This window comes from Epinephelus lanceolatus, chromosome 16 (assembly GCF_041903045.1).
Source record: "Epinephelus lanceolatus isolate andai-2023 chromosome 16, ASM4190304v1, whole genome shotgun sequence".
Taxonomy (NCBI): Eukaryota; Metazoa; Chordata; class Actinopteri; order Perciformes; family Serranidae; genus Epinephelus; species Epinephelus lanceolatus.
Genome location: NC_135749.1, coordinates 20,768,862 through 20,790,691, shown reverse-complemented (window position 1 = coordinate 20,790,691; position 21,830 = coordinate 20,768,862). Strand labels below are relative to the sequence as shown.

At 41.5% G+C, this 21,830-nt stretch overlaps 1 protein-coding gene across 5 annotated transcripts in view; it reads left to right on the top strand.

Annotated features, from left to right (window-relative positions):
• The window catches only part of LOC117263130 (CUB and sushi domain-containing protein 3), a 479,142-nt gene that overhangs the window by 255,789 nt on the left and 201,523 nt on the right, over positions 1–21,830 (top strand). For all 5 annotated transcript variants that reach the window (XM_033636295.2, XM_033636294.2, XM_033636293.2 and 2 more), the window contains one exon: positions 17,066–17,178. In XM_033636295.2, the coding sequence (XP_033492186.2) occupies positions 17,066–17,178 (113 nt within the window). The remainder of the gene's footprint in view (positions 1–17,065; positions 17,179–21,830) is intronic.

Genomic DNA, 21,830 nt, shown 5'->3' with positions numbered 1-21,830 from the left:
GTAGGCAAAATGAAAGGACGGCGAGAGAGGTGTCATGGTGTTTTAGGGAGGCAGTGTCAGGTCACGCAGAAGAAGACAAGAGAGGCAAAGAGACAGGAGACAAGAGAGGAATGGGTAGAACAGAGGAGCAGAGAGGGCAATTGGGGTGCCAAGAGGAGCCAGGAGAGAAGAAGTGGAGATGAGAGGTAAGAAGGTGAGGTACGAAGGAGACGAAAGCAGAGGTGCAGAATTAGGGACAAGGGGGGTGGAGATGAGAGTTGACAGGAGAAGAGAGGTGGAAAGAAGCATAAAAGGAATGGGGGGGGAGACACAGGAAGAGAAAGCCATCAGGGGGACTCATGGGTGAGGAAAGATGTTGTAGAAAGAAAGAGACAGAGACAGTGAGAGGGATTGAGAAAGGCAGAGAAGGACAGACTGAGACAAACAAGCACAAAGTAACTTTACCTGACAGTTGCTACCCCTACATGAAGCTAAATGAATACCGCGGTATGATTAAAGCCACGTAAACAACTTAATCCACCGTTTCTTTAACTTAGGTCATATAGAGAGCGTTTCCTGTCGGATTAAAACGTGTGGAGAACTGTGAAATTAGTGGCATTATGTGAAGATTGTTCAGAGATGTAAACACCATACCCCGACTAAGCCAGTCCATCTGAGTTCTCCCAAGCTGTGCAGCTTGCCCAGTATATGAGAGTGTCAATATTTAGAGTTAGTCTTCTTCGTAGCTGGCGTTAACGTCTCAAATCTGGACAAACTGGAGAACTGCTACATGGGAGCAGCTGAGAAGGCAGCCAAGGAGACAGGCATTTGCATTTTATGAGGGCGGTTTCTGAATTTACTAGTTGCCTATAGGGGAAAAAGGCACATGACAATTAATTCAATCAACACGCACTATGCAAGATTGCATTAAGATGGGTATATTAAGATAAATCCTCCTCTGCTATGCATGTAAACAGCTTAATCAAATTACTCTTAGAATCAAAGTAAGGTTTATAATTAGATTAGTGTATGATAATTAGATTATTGTGTTTATGCAAACAAAGTCACGTTATACACATTCACTCAGGATAAAAAGCCCAAAATAGGTCACTTTCACTCCAGGGCTTTGAGGCATCTTCAACTTTTGCACTGTATTATGCTGAGCACCATGACAGAGCTAAGTCTTGATTATCTTATAGGCATTTGATCTTTGTATTTTTATATTTTTGTATTTTTTAACTGTCATCCAAACTATTGCCCGTGGCTTACAGAGATCCCAAAACACATTTGTCTGGGTAAGAAAAATGCCCAGTTTTTTATCTGACTGCTTCTTTACTTTAATGTTTTGGTAAAGGTCTAAATGGTGTCAGTAGAGTTTTTGTTTTGTTTTTCTGCCTCCTGTACCTTAGCAAATAGGCTTTGTTTATCATGAAGCATCAATCCAATGGCTATGATTTTTTTTTTCATGTAGATGATATTGTCAGACATTAATTACAGTGAGCACATCACATCACTACTCACAGCGTTTTTTGTACAGCACTGTTGCTGGGCAGTGAAAGTTGATATTTACCATTCCCACAGCAAATAACCTTTCCAGGTGGTGCTAAGCCAAACCCGAGGGACCGGGCCAGAGTTTGAGCATCACTGGAGCACAATATGTAGTTGGGCCAGGCCTCAGCAAATTAATTCTACAATCATAAATAGGTTGTCATTGTTATTCCCTGTTCTAAACCCCGTCTGTGTGTGTGTTTGTGTGTATGCATATATGCATGTGTTTACGTCTTTGTTTGGTTGCATGTGTAACTGTGTATGTGATGTACTCGTGTGTGTGTGTGTGTGTGTGTGTGTGTGCGTATGTGCTTGGAAAGTGCAGTGTATGGAATAGTCAGCCACTGGTAGCGGTGGCTAGGGTGCTGAAATTATAATATAATGTAATGTAATAATAATAACACCAGCTCCCTCTCCTTGTCTCTGTCCCCGTTCTCTCCCACTCTCTCCTCCATTCTCTGTCTCTGCTCTGATTACTGTGCTGTCCCGCAGGCTACACACACACACACACACACACACACACACACACAGGAAAGAGGGTTTGAGAAGAGACAGGGAGCCGCCCAGAATTGCAATGGCTTCTGGGAAGAGACTGTGCTGAAAGAAAGGAGTGAACAGAGTGATGGAGAGTAAACCCTGGAGAGAGGGAGAGTATGAAGAAGGGAGGAGAGGAGGGAGACATGAGAGGAAAGGAGTATAGAGAGAAGAGAGGAGAGGGGGGAAATAACAGAGAGTAGTAATAGTTTCTAACTCTTATAGTCACTGACTTTATAACCCAGTTCTTCCTTTTTTTGTCAAAGATTTGAATTCTTAAAGGAAGGGACTGCATTTCCTCCCATGTTAAGCCAACGGCTGAATATCCAAAGTAGCTAGACACATAACAAAATCCTACTACTACCAATAAAAATGCATTTAAAAAACATCAATTTTCACTGAATATCACAATCTCGCATTTTACTAGTCCCTGAGGACCAAACTTCACTGGCCAGTTTGGGTCCACGCCACGTGTGATCTACTCAGACAGATCGACAAGTAGACATCAATATGGTAACACTTCAAAATGTCTTATTGCGTCTGTTTTGCCAAAGCCGTACTTAATTTTCTTAGATGTAATAAAGTATTTCAGTGTTTGGCTGGGTGTGTGTTTTCAACCACATAGAGAACAAGAAGAAGAAGCTAACTAGATTTGTAACCTGCTTGCTCTGCCATCACAAGCATGAATTACCCAACAGATGGGATAGAATGTTTTACACACGGTACTTCCCACTATGATCAACAAAACTCAGATGTTTCAGCTCGGAAACTATATTGTTTGGTTTTAGCTTTCATTTATTTAGCCATAAAGTAATGCTGTCAGAGCTTAATTTGCATCATTACGCTAACTTTGGTTTTTTAAGCATCACAGTCAATGCTTTAGGCCGGCTGTGTGATACTGAGGTAATTGCTGGTTTGTTCAGATTCAGTACTTCAGTACAGAGGACATTACACCCATATGAGGCCATGACTCTTCTCATTCTAAAACCATGAGCGCTAATATGCTGCTATAACATCCTCCACTTTTCAAGCTTTCCATGAAATTTTGGAACCTGACTGCGGGGATTTACATTTAGCTACAAGAGCATTAATGACTTTGATGTTGGGTTATGAGGCATGTTTTGTAGAATCTCCGGTTCATTCAAACTGGGGGTTGACAGGTGTCCCCAAAGAATCAGCGCTGATTTTGCAAATAGTAGAACTTGGCTACAATACTGGCGGATGGAGCCGTCGCCATCTGTCACGCAAGGATTTACATCCTTGACTGGAGCTGAAGAAGGAAAGGTTGTGTTGAGGGGGTTACAGCTCCAAAGAAGCAGGTCCCTTCTGCTGTGTGACTGTGTCTCAGTTTATTAATCTTCATTTTAACATGTTTTAACATAAGTTTTTGGCTCTATCATGACAGCTGATCCAGCACTGTAGCCCTATTAGCGCTATAGCAAAAGTCCATGGATCTGTGACTGAGTATTTACCGTCACTTCCTGTTTAAAAATAAAAGCTCTTGTTTCAGTCAAGCCATATAGGTTTTGACCCAGGCCCGTTTTTAAAGTTTTATGGATCATGGCTGCACTCTGAAGTATCTTGTTTTGAATTACAATTGAATTTTTAATTGAAATAGGTGTTTCAAATGCAAATAGCAAAAATACTGCCCATCTCTGACAACCCTTAAAGATGACAGCTCATTAATAGGGTTATAGACCTTTTCCTGTTCAATCTATCATTATTATATTGGCTATTTCCCAGCCAACATTTGTATATGGGGCCCATGTGGACGTGAAAATGGGCCCTATGTGGGATTGTCCACAGGTTCCACATTGGCCCCATGCTAGTTGCACACATGAGTGGCTTTACCCAATAAGGGCCCAGATAAGATGCCAATTTTGGGCCCATACCCACTTGGTACCCAGGTAGCCCTAGCATGACCTATGTGGGGCCTACTTGATTAAACCCAACCATGTGGGCAACTGGAATGGGGCCGTTATGGAACCCATGGACAATCCCATATAGGGCCCATTTTTGTTAGCCCATTTACTACCTACATGGGCCCCACATACAAATGTTGGCTGGGTTAAAATACGCTATTAGTTGACGTCCAGTCCAAAGTGTGTTTGGTGTGGAGGTACATGATTGGCCTGCACAGAGCTCCTTACTAAAAACTAAAAAAACTAAAAACCTAGCGTAGACTAAAGGGCCTTCCCCAAATTGCTGCAGAAAAGTAAGTAATAAATGATTTTGTCATTTGACTTGTTTCAGAGGTTAATGCCTACAGCACTCGCCCAATTTATAAATTATCAATGTCAGATGCATTTTTTCTTCTCCCAATATGTTCCACAGCCACCTACTCATGTTTTCTATCAGCCCTCAGCTGTCCGTGTGAACAAGTCAGTTTAAAAACACCTCGCTGCTCTATAAGTAGACAAGCAAGGAGGAGGAGAGAAATTTAGATGAGATAAAGGGAGGGGAGGGAGAGACAGAGCAGGGTCCTGTTGTGAACACTGATTACTCTCTGCCCACTTGAGATTGATGGAGAGTGACACAGCAGGCATGCTCATGCAGGCAGGCCCACGTACACACACATACAAACAACACGCACAAATACATACACACGCAATGTATCCAAACAGTCGCGTGCACACAGACACACACGCAGAGAGGACTCCTCTGTCTCTGTATACTGATTGATGATGCCCCCACCTAGATACACCCAGCACAACACTCCTGCAGTGTCTGTGTGTGTGTGTGTGTCTGTGTGTGTGTGTGTGTTTGTGCTCATATCTCTGTGTGCGTGCATGTGTGTGAATGAGCATTTTCTCCTCCTGCATGTACGTGTGTGTTTGCTGGTATATGTGTGTGGCAGTTCCCACCTGTCTTAATTAGAGGAGGCTATTAAGACAGATAGCCTGATTAAGTAGCATTCCCCCACTGTCTTATGAACAGCCACGCACATGCACACACAAAAGTTTGTGTTTGCTAGTGTAGCTCTCAAACCCACACGACCACTGATATAAGGATTCTGCATGTTTGTAGACAGTCAGATATCAAGTTGCCAGTGCCACACATCTATCTGTCTTATCTGTGCAACATGTCACGTGTAAGATTAAAGTACTCGAGTCGAACATCCAACAGCTCACATGAGAGCCGGACTGCGCAGACGCATTTATGACGGTGATTGCATTTTGCACCAAAAAGTAGGTTCAATGAATCTTATGATGAAAGGCACTATTTATTTGAAATGCATTTTTATGCAGCAGTTTGGACTCACAACAACAGCATAATGCTATGAAAAACCAAAGTTGCGGGAGCTCCTTACATAACAGAAAACATCGGGTAACTCGTCTCAGCTGGTACGCTCTGTTATAAAATAGAGAAAACAGATTGTTTACAATTTTGACTCATTCTAGGGCTGAGTGAACATCTGCGATTTCCAAGCAATTTGAAGTTGTTAAATGTGCGAGAGGTGCTATCACAATGTGCAGATTGTACTCTACGTATCATCACAGTATGTAACAACATGAGTGACAGGACAGTAGGCTGAAATATTGTGATTGAGCTGAGATGTCAAAACTTCATCTGACGCTTTATGAACTGAACCCACAGTTGGAAACCAATTCTGCTGTAGTTTTTTTTGTGTGTGTGTGTGTGTGTGTGTGTGTGTGTTCTGTTAACATACACAAGCACAAGAGCTGGGTATCGTTCAATATAGTTCTGATACCAGTACCCTTAAACTGGGACCGATACTTATGGGGTACTTCATTTGCTACCTCATATTTCAGCTTTATTCAATACTTATCATGTCAATGGATGCATTTAATTGAATAAAATGCCAACACTACTCCTCCCCATCTAAATGATTTTTACATGAATACATTTTGAAAGTGAGGGTAGAATGGAGCTTGAGATGGATCAGTGGTTTGGTGTGGCTTCTGCAGTAATATGAGGGCTACGCTGGATCATCGTGGTGGTGAGTCCCAACCCTCACCTATGGTCAGGAGCTCTGGGTAGTGACCTAAAGAATGAGATCACTGATACAAGCGGCCACAATGAGTTTCCTCTGTGAGGTGACTGACTCAGCCTTAGAGATAGGGTAAGGAGCTCGGACCTCCGGGAGGAGATCGGAGTAGAACCACTTCTTCTTCCTGTCGAAAGCAGTCAGTTGAGGCGGTTTGGACATCTGATCAGGATGCCTCCTGGGCGCCTCCCTTTGGAGGTATTTCAGGCACGTCCCACTGGTAGGAGGCCCCGGGGCAGACCCAGAACACGCTAGAGGGATTACATATCTCATCTGGCCTGGGTACGCCTTGGGGTCCCCCAGGAGGAGCTGGAAAGTGTTGCTGGGGAGAGGGACGTCTGGGATGGATGGATGGATGGATGTAGACAACTGTACTCTCTGAACTGTAAGCAAAGCCAGTCATTTATTTTCAAGATCTTGTTACAAAAAGGATCAAATGCAGGAATCATTTGACTGGAGAAGGTGCGCTACTATATGGTACTGTCTTTTTTCAGTCGCTACCTTAAATGTTTCTGGTACCAATACCCAGGTCTCACAATCACAGTAAATTAGCAAACAACTACAATTCCCAAGCTCCTAGAAATGAACAAAAGTGTTCAGCCCCTTTATTTGATTACAGAATGTTTCCTGCCATGTGTTCAACATGGCAGAAAGTGACCTTTTTAATTTAAATGGTGTTTATGTATTATTCATAAAATACCCACACTAAAACCTGCTCTCTAGTGATACTGCATTTTTTTGTTTTGTGATTACAGTCTGCTTAAATGCTAAAATGAATAATTAACGAGCTAACAAACGAACCAGTGTACCTCTGTCAGCCTCTGTGGGGCTTACTTCCCTTGCTCTCTCCCGCCATGTCTCACCATACCTCCATCGATCTTTGCCACTCCTTGCTTCTTTATTTCCTCCCTCTCCCTCTCTCTCATTCCCAGACTGCTGATAGAATAGCTGGTTTGTATTTCCGTGGAGGACGAGAGGCACAGAGGATGGATGGGAGGATGGTAGACAGAGAGATGGAGAGAGGGAGAGATGCTCTTTTGGTCTAGTGTATTTAATCAATTATGTTCTCTTGCTCCCTCTGGCAACTCTCCACTTGATATTCTCTCTCTCCTGTAGACACACCACATAAATGGTCACACACTCACTCCCATAGCACTATCTATTTTTTTTCTGTTTGATGTAGTTGTAGTTGAACATGGAACAAAGGAGGCTTTCATAAGTTTTCAGTATATTTACCTGCTAGTATTGGTGATTTCCAGACAACAAGAATTGCAATGTGACCTCCCTGCACATTTCCGGGAACAGCCATTGTTGGTGGTTGATTGCTGACAGACTCCTATGAGGTTTTGAGCATTCATTATGAAACATTTTCTCCCAGAAGGAAGTGCCGCATTGGGATCTACCCCGTTTTATACAACAGTGTTGTGCGAGAGAAATATCACTAGAGCAAGTAATTTCCTCTGGTTCCCCAGAGAAAAAACACCAATTCACTTTATTTTATAATAGAGACACTTGATTTAAACATAGGAACAAGAGACCGTCTCACACAGTTTTTCTTAGATTCCCTTATGCATAAGGACTCATTTTGTTCTGCTAAATGTAATACTTAAATATGTTGCAAAAAGTCAGTGTTAAGAAGCTCGAGTTAAAGGGATACTTTGTCGATTTTCGACCAACTTTGTATCATAACAATGTGGGTTGTATGCAGTGTTGGAAAGTAACTTTTGAAATGTGATGGGTTAATAGGTTACTCATTACCCTGTAAAAATGTAATAGGTAATGTAACTATTTTAATTACTTTATAAGATTACTTACTACTTATTTTTTACTTACTATCATTGATTGATGAGATTGGCAGACAGGAGGCAGTACACATTCAGAGTCTGTCTGGATGTAAAGACAGCTCCTTGTAAGCCATCCTACCCTTGATGGTGTTGTACTTTCATGTCCCAATTACTTTGTTGACTTATGTTGTCTGGAAGTATGCTGAACAAAGGCATTCCTGCAAAAAGATACGACACAACAGAATGAGCTTTTTACCAAAAAGAATATATTTGGATTGAATCCCTTTGAAATCAACAACATTTTGATTAGTAACTGTAATTATAATGTATGTCTCCGCACCGGTGATAGCCGTTGGCAGAAGCATTATGTTTTCTGGTTTTCTGTCCGTCGATCCATCCGTACATATGTCTGTATGTCCCATTCCTCAGCGTCAGATCTCAGAAACAGAATGGGGACATTTGGTTAGATACTGAATTGACCCTCTGCTAAGCCCTGCCCCTTTGCAATGGTAGAACAAGCTGTCGGAGTAAGCATGGTGCCCACCCTGTAACTAACTGCACTCCCTGATGAAATACTATCACATTTTTGGGAAAATGACACAGTGATTCCAGAGAGAAGCAGACAGAGGGGTCTACAGTCTGTGTTTGAAGGATATATCCAGGAAGTCAAACTGACTCTACAGCAACAACAGGTTAAAAAGACAAAGATAGTTGGAAGCTAAAGCCGAAGGCTACAGATCACTGTGTAAAAGTGAACCACTACATCACTGCTGATCGCCACAGAAGACAATGAATATAAAGGGAACCTTTGCTGATACTGAACCAGCTGTGTGGCATCGCAGTGTGTGCAGATGAACAGTGTTTGGCTTCGCCCTCGTGTCACTGCCAGCAGTCGGACCTCTGCCACCTGACTGTCAGGGAGCTCCGGGGAGAGTCAAACACTGTTCTTCTGCGCACAATGCAATGACACGTAGCTGATTCAATATCAGCAAAGTTTCCCTGCTTCCCTTCACTGGTTCCTGTACAGCAGGGTCAGTCTTTTTTTCACTGTTATAATCATTAAAAAGCAAAAGAAGCACGTGTATACATTCAGTAGCCTATACCATCAGTAGTTAGCTAGCTAAGCCAGCGTTTTTCAGGGTTTGATTTTGGTTTAGGGAAGAAACGTATATCCCCTTCTAACCTCTCCAGGTAACTAGTGTCTTTATTACATGTGCCCCAGGCACAACATTTAGGTCGAGATCAAGAAAACCAGCCTGAAATTTAAGGATATCTGAAACGATTGCATTAGAGTCAATGGAGTACACCTGTGTTGTTGTTGGACCCTGGTCTCTGAGCTGGCCCAATGCTATGCTATAACTGGTCCGCCTGCGTCCAGGTGGCAGGACTTAGCAAAGGGTCAATTGGTGACTCTAATTTTGGGTGCCCAACTTGAAACTTTGCTGATTGAAAAGATCTTCTGTGCTGTTGGAAGGAAGATCTGTGTGAAACTTTCATGTTTTCACAGAGGTGACTGTAAGTGCAACTTGACTGGTGCACAGAGACGTCCAACTGTAAGGTGGTCATTCTAGTTTCTCAGTAACTAAAACTGATCACAATTACAATTGTTTTGTCATTTAAAACACATAATGTTGTTACATGTAACTAGTTACACCCAAGCACTAATAGTGTGTTTAAATGAACCAAGGTAAACTTCCCTCCATGTTATCAGCACCCAAATCTCCCTGCTCATCTCCCTGCTCAAATCTTCGCTGGCTCTCGGGCCGTTGCTCAAACCACAGACTGTACAGAGGCATTTTAGTATGCCCACCACCATGGACACAAAGAGAAAAGAGGCAGATTGAGAGGTTCTCCCTTGCTCTCTTTTCTCTTTTTTTCCAATTCAATTCAATAAGCGTTATTGGCATGACATTTCGTATGTGTTGCCAAAGCACAATTATAATTTCAGACAGTGAATTCAGCAACAATTAACAACAATGTATTAATACAAAATCATAAATAAAAGAAAAAAACTCATTAAGTGAAAGAGCTATTTGTTGTTATGTTGGTTGTCTCTTAGGCTGTGACATGCACTGACATATCTTGCTGCATCTGTGGCGCTGGCACTGTTTTCTCCAAGTAGATGTTGCATTCTCTCTCGATCTGTCTTTTTCAAACTCACATCAAACAGTAAATCTAGGCAGCGCTGATCAAATATAAACCAAGATTCTGTTACTGCATGTTTTCAGAAACATATTTTAGTGCACTGTTTGGCTGTAATCCAAGAGTTTCTGAGCAGGAAGTGGGCACCATACTGTTAACTGTATTACAAAAATGGAGGCTGAGAAATCTCCTAAACACCAGAAATAATTATAAAGGTGACAACTGATAGCCTTTGTTTAAACATCTTTAACATTTTATTCTGTTTCTCAAGGAATGTGTCTGTTATTTTATGCAAACAATGAATTCCACACTCTGTCTTGATGGTCCATGACATTTTTGGAAGATTTAAGTTTTTGCCGTAATTCCACTTTAAAAAGTCACCCAATGTATTTAACGCCCATGTCACTGTCAAATCACAGGGTAGGACACCCTCTCAGACCAACGTATTAAAAAAAAAAAAAAAAAAATTATTGGAGCCCATCCGCAGATGATCTATAATACCTCGGGGCAGCTCTGAAGTGCTTTTATAGCAGATATCTTGGGAGAACACTTACCAGTCACAGGCAGAAGCCATCAACATAGATGAATGATTTAATAATGCATTACAAATTGTCCACACAGGGAAAATCAACTAGCTTCGCAGCAGCTCAGAAGCTGATGTTTTTTTGGAAGAATTCAGTTTCCTGCTGAAAAGGTCGTTTTAAGCTTTAATTATCCATGTAAGTAGTTGCCAAGCACACATGGTCCTTTTTTTCAGTACCATCATCCTTCGTGTACATTTATGCCTGGCACCTATGCGGGACATGTTCCCAGCTGCATTAGGGATCCAGATTGGTGACCTTTTTAGTCGCCAGCATGTTTCTCCAACCTTCCAGCAACTGATGCAAGAGAGGTTTTTACCTTCATCCCGCAGCTCGGAGTTGTTAAGTGTTTCCTGAGCATGCAGTTTAATATTTTAACGTCACACACACTGGTTCTCTGTATAGATTTATGATTTAATTCCTGTTTTAATATTGGAACAGATTGAATATGCACACACGCTGCCCTTAATGATGCACTCTGGGTAATGATGTCATAGCAAGAAGTGAATTGAGAGCTGTAAACATGAATAATATGTGTGAGAGAGAGCGTGCACATATGAAGAGACAAAGAGAGGAGAGCTGGGAAAGGGAGAAGGGAATGAGGACGGTGGTAGAAACGAGGTAATGCGAGAAAGCAAAGGGGCACGCATGGGTTTGTTGAAAAGAAAGGGAGGAACACAGAGGCTAACCTATGAACAATTCTGGTTCTACCGCATCAGATTATAATATAAAACCAGACTGTAGTCTTGTGAGATACACATAGTCATGATAAATAAAGTACTGAATGATTATAGGGAGACAGAAGGAGCAAGATTTGTCTGAAGTGACACCTGTTTGCTCATGTACATTCTCTGAAGGGCTGGCACAGTGTGCCCATTGTTATCCCAGTGTTTGACTTTTCTGCTGCTGCATTTGGTCTATGCTGAGACCAGTGTTCAGAGTCTTTTCTCAGGAAAAGGTTAATCTATTTCAGGCACTTGTGGGTCCCCTGTGAGCTGGTACTCGTCTTGTTTCTGTCCCTGTTATTATAATAATTAGTATGCATCATAATCTTTTACAGGCTGTGCACAAGGATGTAATCATTTACCTCACTGAAGTACAGTGAAAGAACATCAGTTGCAGCCATTTACAATACTTTCATATTTAATCTATTTCTTCTCGTGTGCAACACTGCATGCTTTACCTTAAATGGAAATCTATACTTGGGGTTTATTTATCAGCAGTGTGGTGTTTGGCCATACTAGTGACCCTTCAGTCAATGTTGATATAAAAAATATATATCTTATTGCAGTTTTAACTACAGGCTTTTATGTCTCCATGCAAGCAGTAATACACAATAATGTTTTGGATACATTGTTTTTGTTTTGTTTTTGAGCCTTTATTTTAATTTTTCATATATTTCAAATCAACTTTGAGGTAATACATTTTCACCAGATCTATGCAAATGAATAGATTACCTACATGTATTGACTTTTTAAATTTCAAATGTTTTGTCATAGGGGCTTAGACATCAATGATTATTGTTGAGCAGCTTTATTGTCTGAAACTCTTCCATGCCATTTAGTGTCCAGTTTCTATTCCATCTAATAGACCAATTCAGCATTGATTTGCCACAGTGATTCCAATTTGAGTACAATTTCAGCAATCTCTTTAAATATTATCTACAAGGTGGAGATGGGTGGGTTAATATGCATAATGTATTATTTGTTTGTAGAAAAAGACAAACACAGGGCTCCTGTTGCTTCAGGGGAGGTATGCACAGACCTGACTTTTTCAGTCTGGATATCGATACCTGGACTTTCGGCATCGGTCAATACCAAGTATGGATCTGACACCAGTGTTTCAGAAAAAAGCTGCACAGTATGCATCACTGTTTGGAAGTAACTGGGATCATTCTTTTACATAAAAGGCGGATAGATGGACGGATAGATTGATGTATGGATCGATGGATGAATGACCCCGGTCTCACTCCGAAGTCGTCAAAATCCGGCGCTTGAGCAGTGACTTGCTGCATCAGAAACCAACAAAAAAAGGTATCCTTTAATGTCAGCATGATATGTGTCCGGATGCCGTTATAGTTTAATGGCGCCCAGCTGTGTCAGGAGAAAACGCGGCGAGACAAGGACGAAAGATAAGGCAGTGAAAGTCTGAGAGGGGTGGACGGGTTCAACAAACACTGACTTTCACCCGAGAGAATGGTGTTCGCACCCCATAAGATTCTAAAGCCAAACCAAGGTCTTTTTTCCGAAACCTAACCACTTGTTTTTGTTGCCTAAACCTAACCACATGCTTTTGTTGCCAAAACCTAACCACATGTTTTTGTTGCCTAATCCAGACCACGTGTTTTTGTTGCCTAAACCAGACCACGTGTTTTTGTTGCCTAAACCAGACCACGTGTTTTTGTTGCCTAAACATAACCACTTGTTTTTGTTGCCTAAACCTAACCACTTGTTTTTGTTGCCTAAACCTAACCACGTGTTTTTGTTGCCTAAACATAACCACTTGTTTTTGTTGCCTAAACATAACCACTTGTTTTTGTTGCCTAAACCTAACCACTTGTTTTTGTTGCCTAAACATAACCACGTGTTTTTGTTGCCTAAACATAACCACTTGTTTTTGTTGCCTAAACCTAACCACTTGTTTTTGTTGCCTAAACTCAACCACGTGTGTTTGTTGTTGAAGGAAAAAAATAGCAGTGTTGTACTGACATAGTGCGTTTATTTTGAAAGAGACTGTATTGCAACATAGGGCTGTGCGGTATACCGGTTTGTACAGAAAACCGGTATTTATTTTTCTTATGATTTTTTTATATACCGCAATACCGGTGAATAGCCCTAACAATGTGCGGAACGTGCACGGTGCAAAAGTGTTTCAGCAAGGACCCATTTCACCGCTGCACACCACAGGCGTGCTAGAGCCGGCGAGAGTGAGAGCATAAAGAAAAGTTTAGAGGAGAGAATGGCTGCTGGAAAGTCCTGAAAGTGAAGCAACTGTACACGTTGTTGAAGAAGAACACAATGACCCAGAAGAACTCATACCAAAAAGAGCAGTGATTCCCCTATATGCAACTAGCAGCGGCGCACCCGAACCTGAGCAAAATACCGTCAAATACCGTGCGCGCGCGCTCTCTCTTTCTCTCTCGCAGTCTCACTCTGTTTCTCTTCTTTTGACTTTTCTAAGATGACAGATGCTGAATATATACTCCCTATCTGATGCTGTGGCTGTTTGTGGTTGGCTGAGAGGGATGTGAACTCATTAGTTTGCAGCTGTGTGTTGGGTTTCCATCATGCGTGCCAGACAGTGCCAATCTCCTTTGATCTGACATCAGATGTGACGGGACAGTCGATATAGAGATACATTTATGTGCTGATTGCAGATAGTTGCATTGAATAGTGGTTTCTGGGTATCGTTAATGTACCTGATATTCTGGAAACCTGCCTGTGAGGTTTTGGTGACGTGTGCGCACTGTCTGCCGGTCAGCCAAACTTCAGCTTAAACTGGCTGTGCTCTGCTTGCGCTGACATGAGATGTGGTTTCAGCTGGCGAGCTTTTAACGCACCTTCGGCGAAGCCATTTGGCACTAAACTGTCACTGCGCCAAGCTGGATCTGTCGACACCTCCCCCTGCTGCGCCGCCACACCCATCTCAGCGCACCTCGGTCTGCCAAACTACCAAACTGAGGGCGCCTCAGGTTGCTCTACTCGAAACTAGCCCTGCGCCACCCTGCGCCACCCTGCGCCGCGACGGGAAACTAGAACCCAGTGCATGTATCAGGCAGAACTTGACACAGTGCCCTAGAATGTCAAAAACCAGCACACCCAGGGCACCTTGCACGTCATATGTGGATGTGGAAAGTCCATGACCAAAACGTCAATATGTGACGAGGTTGGAGAGAGAATGTGTTGAATGGATGAATGGCTGGATATAACTCAGAAATTTGAAATGTTATCTCTTGATAAAATAATAGATTGTGCATGAGCAACTTGCTGAAAAATCATAAAAATGAATAGCAATCACAGCTCAAGAGTAAAACTTTTAAATGTAGCAGCTTAGTCAAAACTTAAACCACAATTAAAATAGATTAAAAAAAATTCCAGTATAAAATAATATATCAGCTGAAACTGAAAACATTGAATTGAATAGATTAGCCCCACTGTCACCAATACCCAATCCAGCTGTTTGAGTCAGTACTATGAACCACAATGTTCCCAGTGTCAGTCCATCCTGGATTCTTTCCTTTCCTGTCTTGCAGCTGTCTCTCTCGTGCTGTCTGTAATGAAAGGGAAAGACTGCCCAGAGAATACTAAAAGACCTTTGTGTGCAGAATCAAACAATAAAAAAAGATAAGGAAAGTCTTTACAGTCTCTCTTTATGTAAAGTATACAGTTTCTTCTTAGCTATTGATGCAGCTGGCAAAATTAATTGAATTTACTGCGTAATTGTAATGACTCAACCCCAGCAAATTAAGCATATCTGTAATACTATAGAAGTGTTACTTTTCCCCAGAGTGCATGGAACAAAAACCCCATTACATAGGTTCCTTCTTTATCTATGTTGGTCACCTACATTCACAGTTGTGTTACTGTATTGTTGCGTTGGATTTGTTGTATTTAAATCAGGTGGTTTGTGTCTATCGGAGCCTGTGAAACTACTTTGCGTCTGTGTGTGTTTACTTACGTGTGCCTGTGTGTGTGTGTGCGTACGTACATCTATGTGACTAATAGCAGACATCAGAGAATCCTACTGATCTAGGGCACAAGGTGACCCTCCCCCCGTCGCGCTAACACACCAACACACACAGACACACCTTCTAAAACACCTGCTCAGCATTCTTGTGCTCCACTTTATACCACTGTTATTAGAGGGTACGCGTAGTGGATGGTAGTGTACACACTGTAATGCCACTATCCATGTGTGTGAGCATGCGTTTGTGTACCCATGTGTGTGTGTTGATATTAATGGACTGCGAAGGTTAACAGCAGGGGTTTATTGAAGGAGACAAGCGAACATGCGAGGGCAGTCCACTTCAAACTCATCCCTGTGTCTCAAATGTAACAGCCAAGGTGATATTACTAAAAAAGAAAAAAATGGAAATGTAATGGGAGTAGAAACAGCACCTGTTGGCTGACGCTACTAGATGAAAGCACCATACATCAAAGGACTGATGTATAGAAGGGGATTATTGCCAGCAGAGATTGTATTTGAGCTGCAGATATTTGAAGTTATACAGGAGCAAGGATGTTTTATTTTCCAAGTGTCGACTGGATAGCAGTCACCTCCTCTACGGCTGCCAACAATGACCTAACACTCTCACTTTGCCAACCACTAGAGCCTTGCTCATCTTCTCAGCCAATTAAGGGATCTTATCCTCACCACTTGATGAAAGAATTGCAAATTGGTTCCTATCTACCAGTGCTGTGCACCATCAAAGCCTCAGTTCATAAGCTGCTTTAATAAAAAAGTTAATATTGTTCAAATTTGTATATTGCAGTCTGACAGTCCGTTAGTTGTTTGGGACCTTGTCGTATTTGCATATTACAGTCCATTAGGTGCAATATCGGTGAAGAGGAGTGTGCAAAATATTGGACTACCAACTTCCTACAAAAGCTTCTGAAACTACCATGAGAATTAAATCTGTGATCAAAGTTTCTGGGTCAAATCCCTAACCATTAGGCAAGATGTGGCCAGAGCAATGAATAAAAAATACCAATTCCTACTTCATTAAGAGCAGTTGAGGCACCTTTTAGCATGCAGCATAATCCCCAGCTACTCCCAGTGGAGCTGCGGAAACAGACTGGTTGTATTGGGTGGTGAATTCCTGACACTGTATGTAATTCAGCGAGTGTCATTACAGACACAATGGGCTTTGTTCTCACTTCATCCTAGACAGCAGCTACACACACGCTAAGACACACACTGAGATACACAGACAAGAAAGAGAAGGCGAAAAAAGAATAAAGTAAACTAAACCTTAGGCTGATTTTTAGTGTCTGTTGTTGCAGTGACATTTTAACAGCTTGACTACCTTGTTTTATTGATTTGAGCTTTGTTCTTTTACAGAATGGCAAAAAAAAAAAAAAAAAAGTTTACGAAAGCATGCACATCCAGATGATAAATACTTGGTAATGGGCAAAAGAACATGTGACAGAAAAAGAGTCCACACAGATATATGTCCATGGGAGTGTAATCTGATGTTCAGACTTATTCTCATCCTTTACAGAATGATTTCTTTGCTCCCACCAAGTACTTCTTGTAGTTACTCATACATATGTGTGTGCATGGTGTGTACGTCCACCTTTAAAAGTCAACTGAGGCTTAAGACCTTCAGAGCAAGCCCTTTTTGCGACACTCGTTCATTGAGCTTGATCCTCAAGGGCCCATTGCAGGATTAGATAAGGTTTTGTTAGTGTGCTTGCGTGTGTTAGAATGTGTATGTGTCATGTTTTTTGCCTCTGTTTCTTATAGTGTTATTTCTATTTTTCTTGCAGGTTGTCAGGCAGTAATGTCCCCTCTCCCATCGTTAGCAACAAGAACTGGCTCCGACTGCATTTTGTGACTGATAGCAACCATCGTTACCGTGGTTTCAGTGCACATTATCAAGGTAAGATGGGTAAGATGTGATTATATCCAGAGAGACACTTGCACACGCACACACACACACACACACACACACACAAACACACACACACACACACACACACACACATATATATATTAAATATGTATGCACAGAGGGTGTTCATTTATGATAAACAGAACTCTGTATATCCAGTATCTCCAGATCTCTCCCTGTATGTTAATGATGATGATGTCTTTTCAAAGTTCTCTTTTGGCTCCTTTGCCATTTTCTTTCCTTTTTGCTTTTCTGTTTCTCTCTGCTTCTTTTTTTCCCCTTTTTAACTGACAGTTTTTCCCCATCATCTTGCCTCTAACTCCCTTTAATTACGCTTGTTGACTCCAATCTTCTCGTCTCTTCTCTACTACGGTTCCTCTCACTGTCTCCGTCTTTCTGCGTCTCCCCTCAGTCTAGTTCTCTCCCTTGTACTCTCTTTCTTTTTTTCTCTCGGGTAACTGCTCATAGGCGTACAGTTAGATTTCTCTGACACAAACGCAAACTGGTGGAAAATATTAGAAAATTCATTTGGCAACATCCCTGTCTCCAAACAGCAGTAATGAGAGCTGAATGTGCGGAGCGAGTGCACACACAGGCTGGATAGGGTTTATATTTAACACTTTATTTGTATTTCATACTCTCCCATGTTTTGTTTTAGTCTCAGATCACCTCTTGTTCTTTAAAAAAAAAGATAAATACTGTTGGCCCCTTTTTGTGAATCACTAGTGCATGGTGCATAAAGTACATTCAACATCACAGAGCTCACAGGGCATGGAGCTTTGTTTGATATTTCCATGGCCAGAGGTTTGTGGCGCACCTGCAGCGCATTTGGAAACAGGCTGTGATTGAAATACACTATCAGTTGCTGTTTTATGGGTTGGTATCAATCATGGTCAACCAATCAGCTCCTCTAATCCACTTCAATCAAAATACTGGGAACATGTTTTATTTGTGTGTTCATTGGTGTAAACTTAAACTAGTGTAAGCTGAAGTCATGGACATAGTACAGTGTGCTTTCCGCCATGCGTCATTGACCTGGTCTGAGTAGGCGGGCAGAACAAGCGTAAATCACTGTCATGCTTGACACCAAAATTGCACCATGCCACTTGATTATTACTGACACACTCCCCACTGTGCCTCGCCTCTGACTTCACAGCACATTCAAGTTCACAGCAAGTCACCACAATACCAAGCAGACTCAAGAAAAGAAAAATAAGTTGTGTACCCGTCCAAAATGCCACCTCTTGGGAAGTGTGTGTGTCGTCCTCAAAAAGTAGGCCCTGGTTGTCAAAGATGAACACTTATGATTATGTGGACACGTTATGTTTACATGACATGTTTTAGAAAGACACAAAACACAGATTACATTTAACGTTACATTACATTCATACACCATTAAGTGACATAATTTAAGTGTTTTGTGATGTTCTTTTTACTCTACTTTTTGTCACTATTTTATCCCGCAAACAACATAGTATTTTTCAAGCACACCGTTTAACACTTTGGCTCTTTTTGAAAGTAAATACGGTAATTTGCTCATTTAAATGGGGCTATTGCCAGCTGTCATTGTCACCACTGAGAAACCTTTCCGAGCATCTTTGAATTGATACTCATCTATCTTCAGACAGTCAAGTTATAGTCTCCCTACATGAAAATTTAGTATCTGAGAAACGGGCTATTGAGGTAGAAATTAGTGTCATTACATTGAGCAAGAGATTGATAAGAACCAAATCAGTGTAGAAATATTATTTCATAGCTGGTATTATATACATGTTCCAACCCCTTAGCCAGCAAATTGATTCCAGCTGTTTTCCTCTTTAAAGGACGTTTAGTGCTTATTGAGATTACCGTCATTAAATATTTAGATTTCATAGAAAAAGGTTTCTTTATGATGCAGTAAATTTTTATTGTATTGGTGGTATGTGCCACGTGCAGGACTGTGGGCAATTAGGCCAATTAAGTGGTTGAAACTGCAATTAATTCAGTTTATGATTTTGTATTAAGTCTGCATAATTTACCAATCCGTGGGTATGACGGGCTTATTAGGCTTAATGTGACCCCAGATGACACCTCAAAGAACATGTTGCTCGTATTTGATTTTGCAAGAACGACCACCTTGGAAGAATGTCCATGTGTGGTTCTCTTATGAGTCCACTGATCTCTTAAAGTCAGGTCCCAATCGGGCAGAGCAGGTTTTAGCAGTCTGGGGTGGCTTTTTGTAATTGATTTCAATGAGAGTGAAGCATTTTGCTCTCTGTTTTTGCGTTGCTGATCACCTTGCAGGAGCACCCTGAATATCTCCAGTTGACAGAACGTCAGAGCAGAGTAAACTTCAGAGCTCAGAGCAGAAAAGCGCCCTGTGTCATTGGCATTAAGTCCCATTGTCCAATCACATGAATTGAAAGGCAGACCTTCTATGGTGGAGATGACACCAAGTGGTAATGTGCCATGGCAGGCTAACAATTCCTCATTTTCAACATTGCCCTAGGCAAGCAGCAAGACATGTCTGAACAAATTGTAGCCTCAGCTACTTTCAAACATGTTACCAATCATAATTTGGTCCAATAATTGACAACAGATTGTCATATTGTCCCTGACTCAACCTAAAAATAAGCCTTGAACCAACCATCATCCAGTCAGAGTTACCAGAACAGCTGTGGTACTCTGTGATTTCTCCTCTTTCTGAGGGTCTAATGTACCCACACAGATGTCTGTTTGCAGCAGTCCTCAAGGGCCCTCCACCACAAGATTTGTGAGTTTACTTTACAGCAAAATGGCGGTTAAGCTAAGGACAGGTGCAAAAAAAAAAAGACGCAGCAAACTACAAAAAATCTCTATCTGCAACTTTTAGGGCACGCTCTTTCTCATCAGGGCTCTCCAGTGCCAAAAAAAAAAAAAAAAGATTTTAATTTGGTCAAGGTATAGAATCAAAGACATCACTATCAAGATTTTGGCTCCCACGATTAAAGGGCATGATCGACTGCAATATTGGCGTTGTAAATGCTTGCTCAGCTCATAGAAAACTCAGCTGCATACCAAATCAGGTGCTTCCTGAACTAACAGCAGCCTCCACTCATGTAGAGCTGTCGTGCTGCTACATGTTGCAACTGCAGACAGGCAAAACGAAAATCATCAGTCATCAACCATCTGTTGTTTGGACATAGGAGAGTTTAAATCATACACAAAGACTACATGAGACTGTCTCTGCCGCAAAGCAACACAGCTCACTTGTTAAACCACCTGAAAAAACACCACAATCTATAGTACGACGAATGAATGACGGCCAAGAAGAACGACACTTACATTACCGTATGGTTACCTTTAGTCCCTGTCCTTGTCCAGCGTCAACTCAGACAATCATAACAGCGATGCTGCGGCGCATCACAGTACCATGACCGCTGAAAAAAAAAATCTACGCAGCAGATATGTATCCATGGAAAATACTCTGAATTCAGGTGAAGAATGTTGTTTTAAGTCTTATTTTGATACACAACTTTATAAGGAATGTAGCACAGCATTGAAGTAAAAGCAGTGCTCTGTTTATTTAAATGTGAAATTGCAATAGAAATATCTCGTCCCTAAAAAAGATGAATAATCATGATAAATAATTGTGATCTCAGTATTGATCGAAATAATTTTGATTACCATTCTGGCCATAATCGTGCAGTCCTATATGACAGTCAAATCAGTATTCCCAATGTACACGTGCAGCATACAGTACACTGTAGGAAGAATCTTTCAAAAAGTTCATATCATTATTGAATATCACCCTCTTTCCCCTTCCTCTGTCTTAAACACATTCTCACTCCGACCTCGTCACATATCGACGTTTGGTCATGGACCTTCCACGTCCACATACGATGTAAAAGGTACCCTGGGTGCGTTGCTTGTTGATGTTCTGGGACGCCGTGTCAAGTTTGCCTTTTACATGCATTGTCTTATTTGAAAATACGCTTCTGTTTTCACAGGAAATCTACCATTTACATACAGTCTCTTACAAAATATGCGGACTACGTCTGTACAACGCATATTTACTTTTTGTTCCTCCAACAACAAACACACATGGTTGGGTTTAGGTTGGCTTTATAATCCTACAGGACACAAACACCGCTCTCCTGGGTGAAAGTCAGAGTTTGTTGGATCCATTCACCACCTCTCCTGCCTGCCCTACTTGGACTTTTCCTGCTTGAACTTTCATTCATTAGTGTCTGACGCAGCAAGTCACTGCCCAAGCGCCGGATTTGAACGACTTTGGAGTGAGACCTGGCTGCAACCTTTAACACATCTCTCCTCCCTCTCATCCTTCTCCTTTACCCTTCTTTTTCCTCTTCCAGTCTCTCTTCCTCCCTGATCTTTTCCTCTTGTCCTCGTCAACCCTCTTACCTTCTGTACATCTCTCTCTGTCTGTCTCTCACATGTTGGTCTTGATTGATTGACTGACAACCTGACCAATCCCCTTGAGATTTGCTTTTAATTGCTTTAATTGATCTTAATTAGTTTAAAAAGGTTAATCAACATGTTAATGGGGGATGTCAGTGTGATAGGTTAGTTGATTAATTAGTGGAGTTCCTAACAAGCTTATGATTGATTGGCTACTTCCTGTCAGCTGTCAGTCATCTCCATTACCTTGTTGGTTCTTA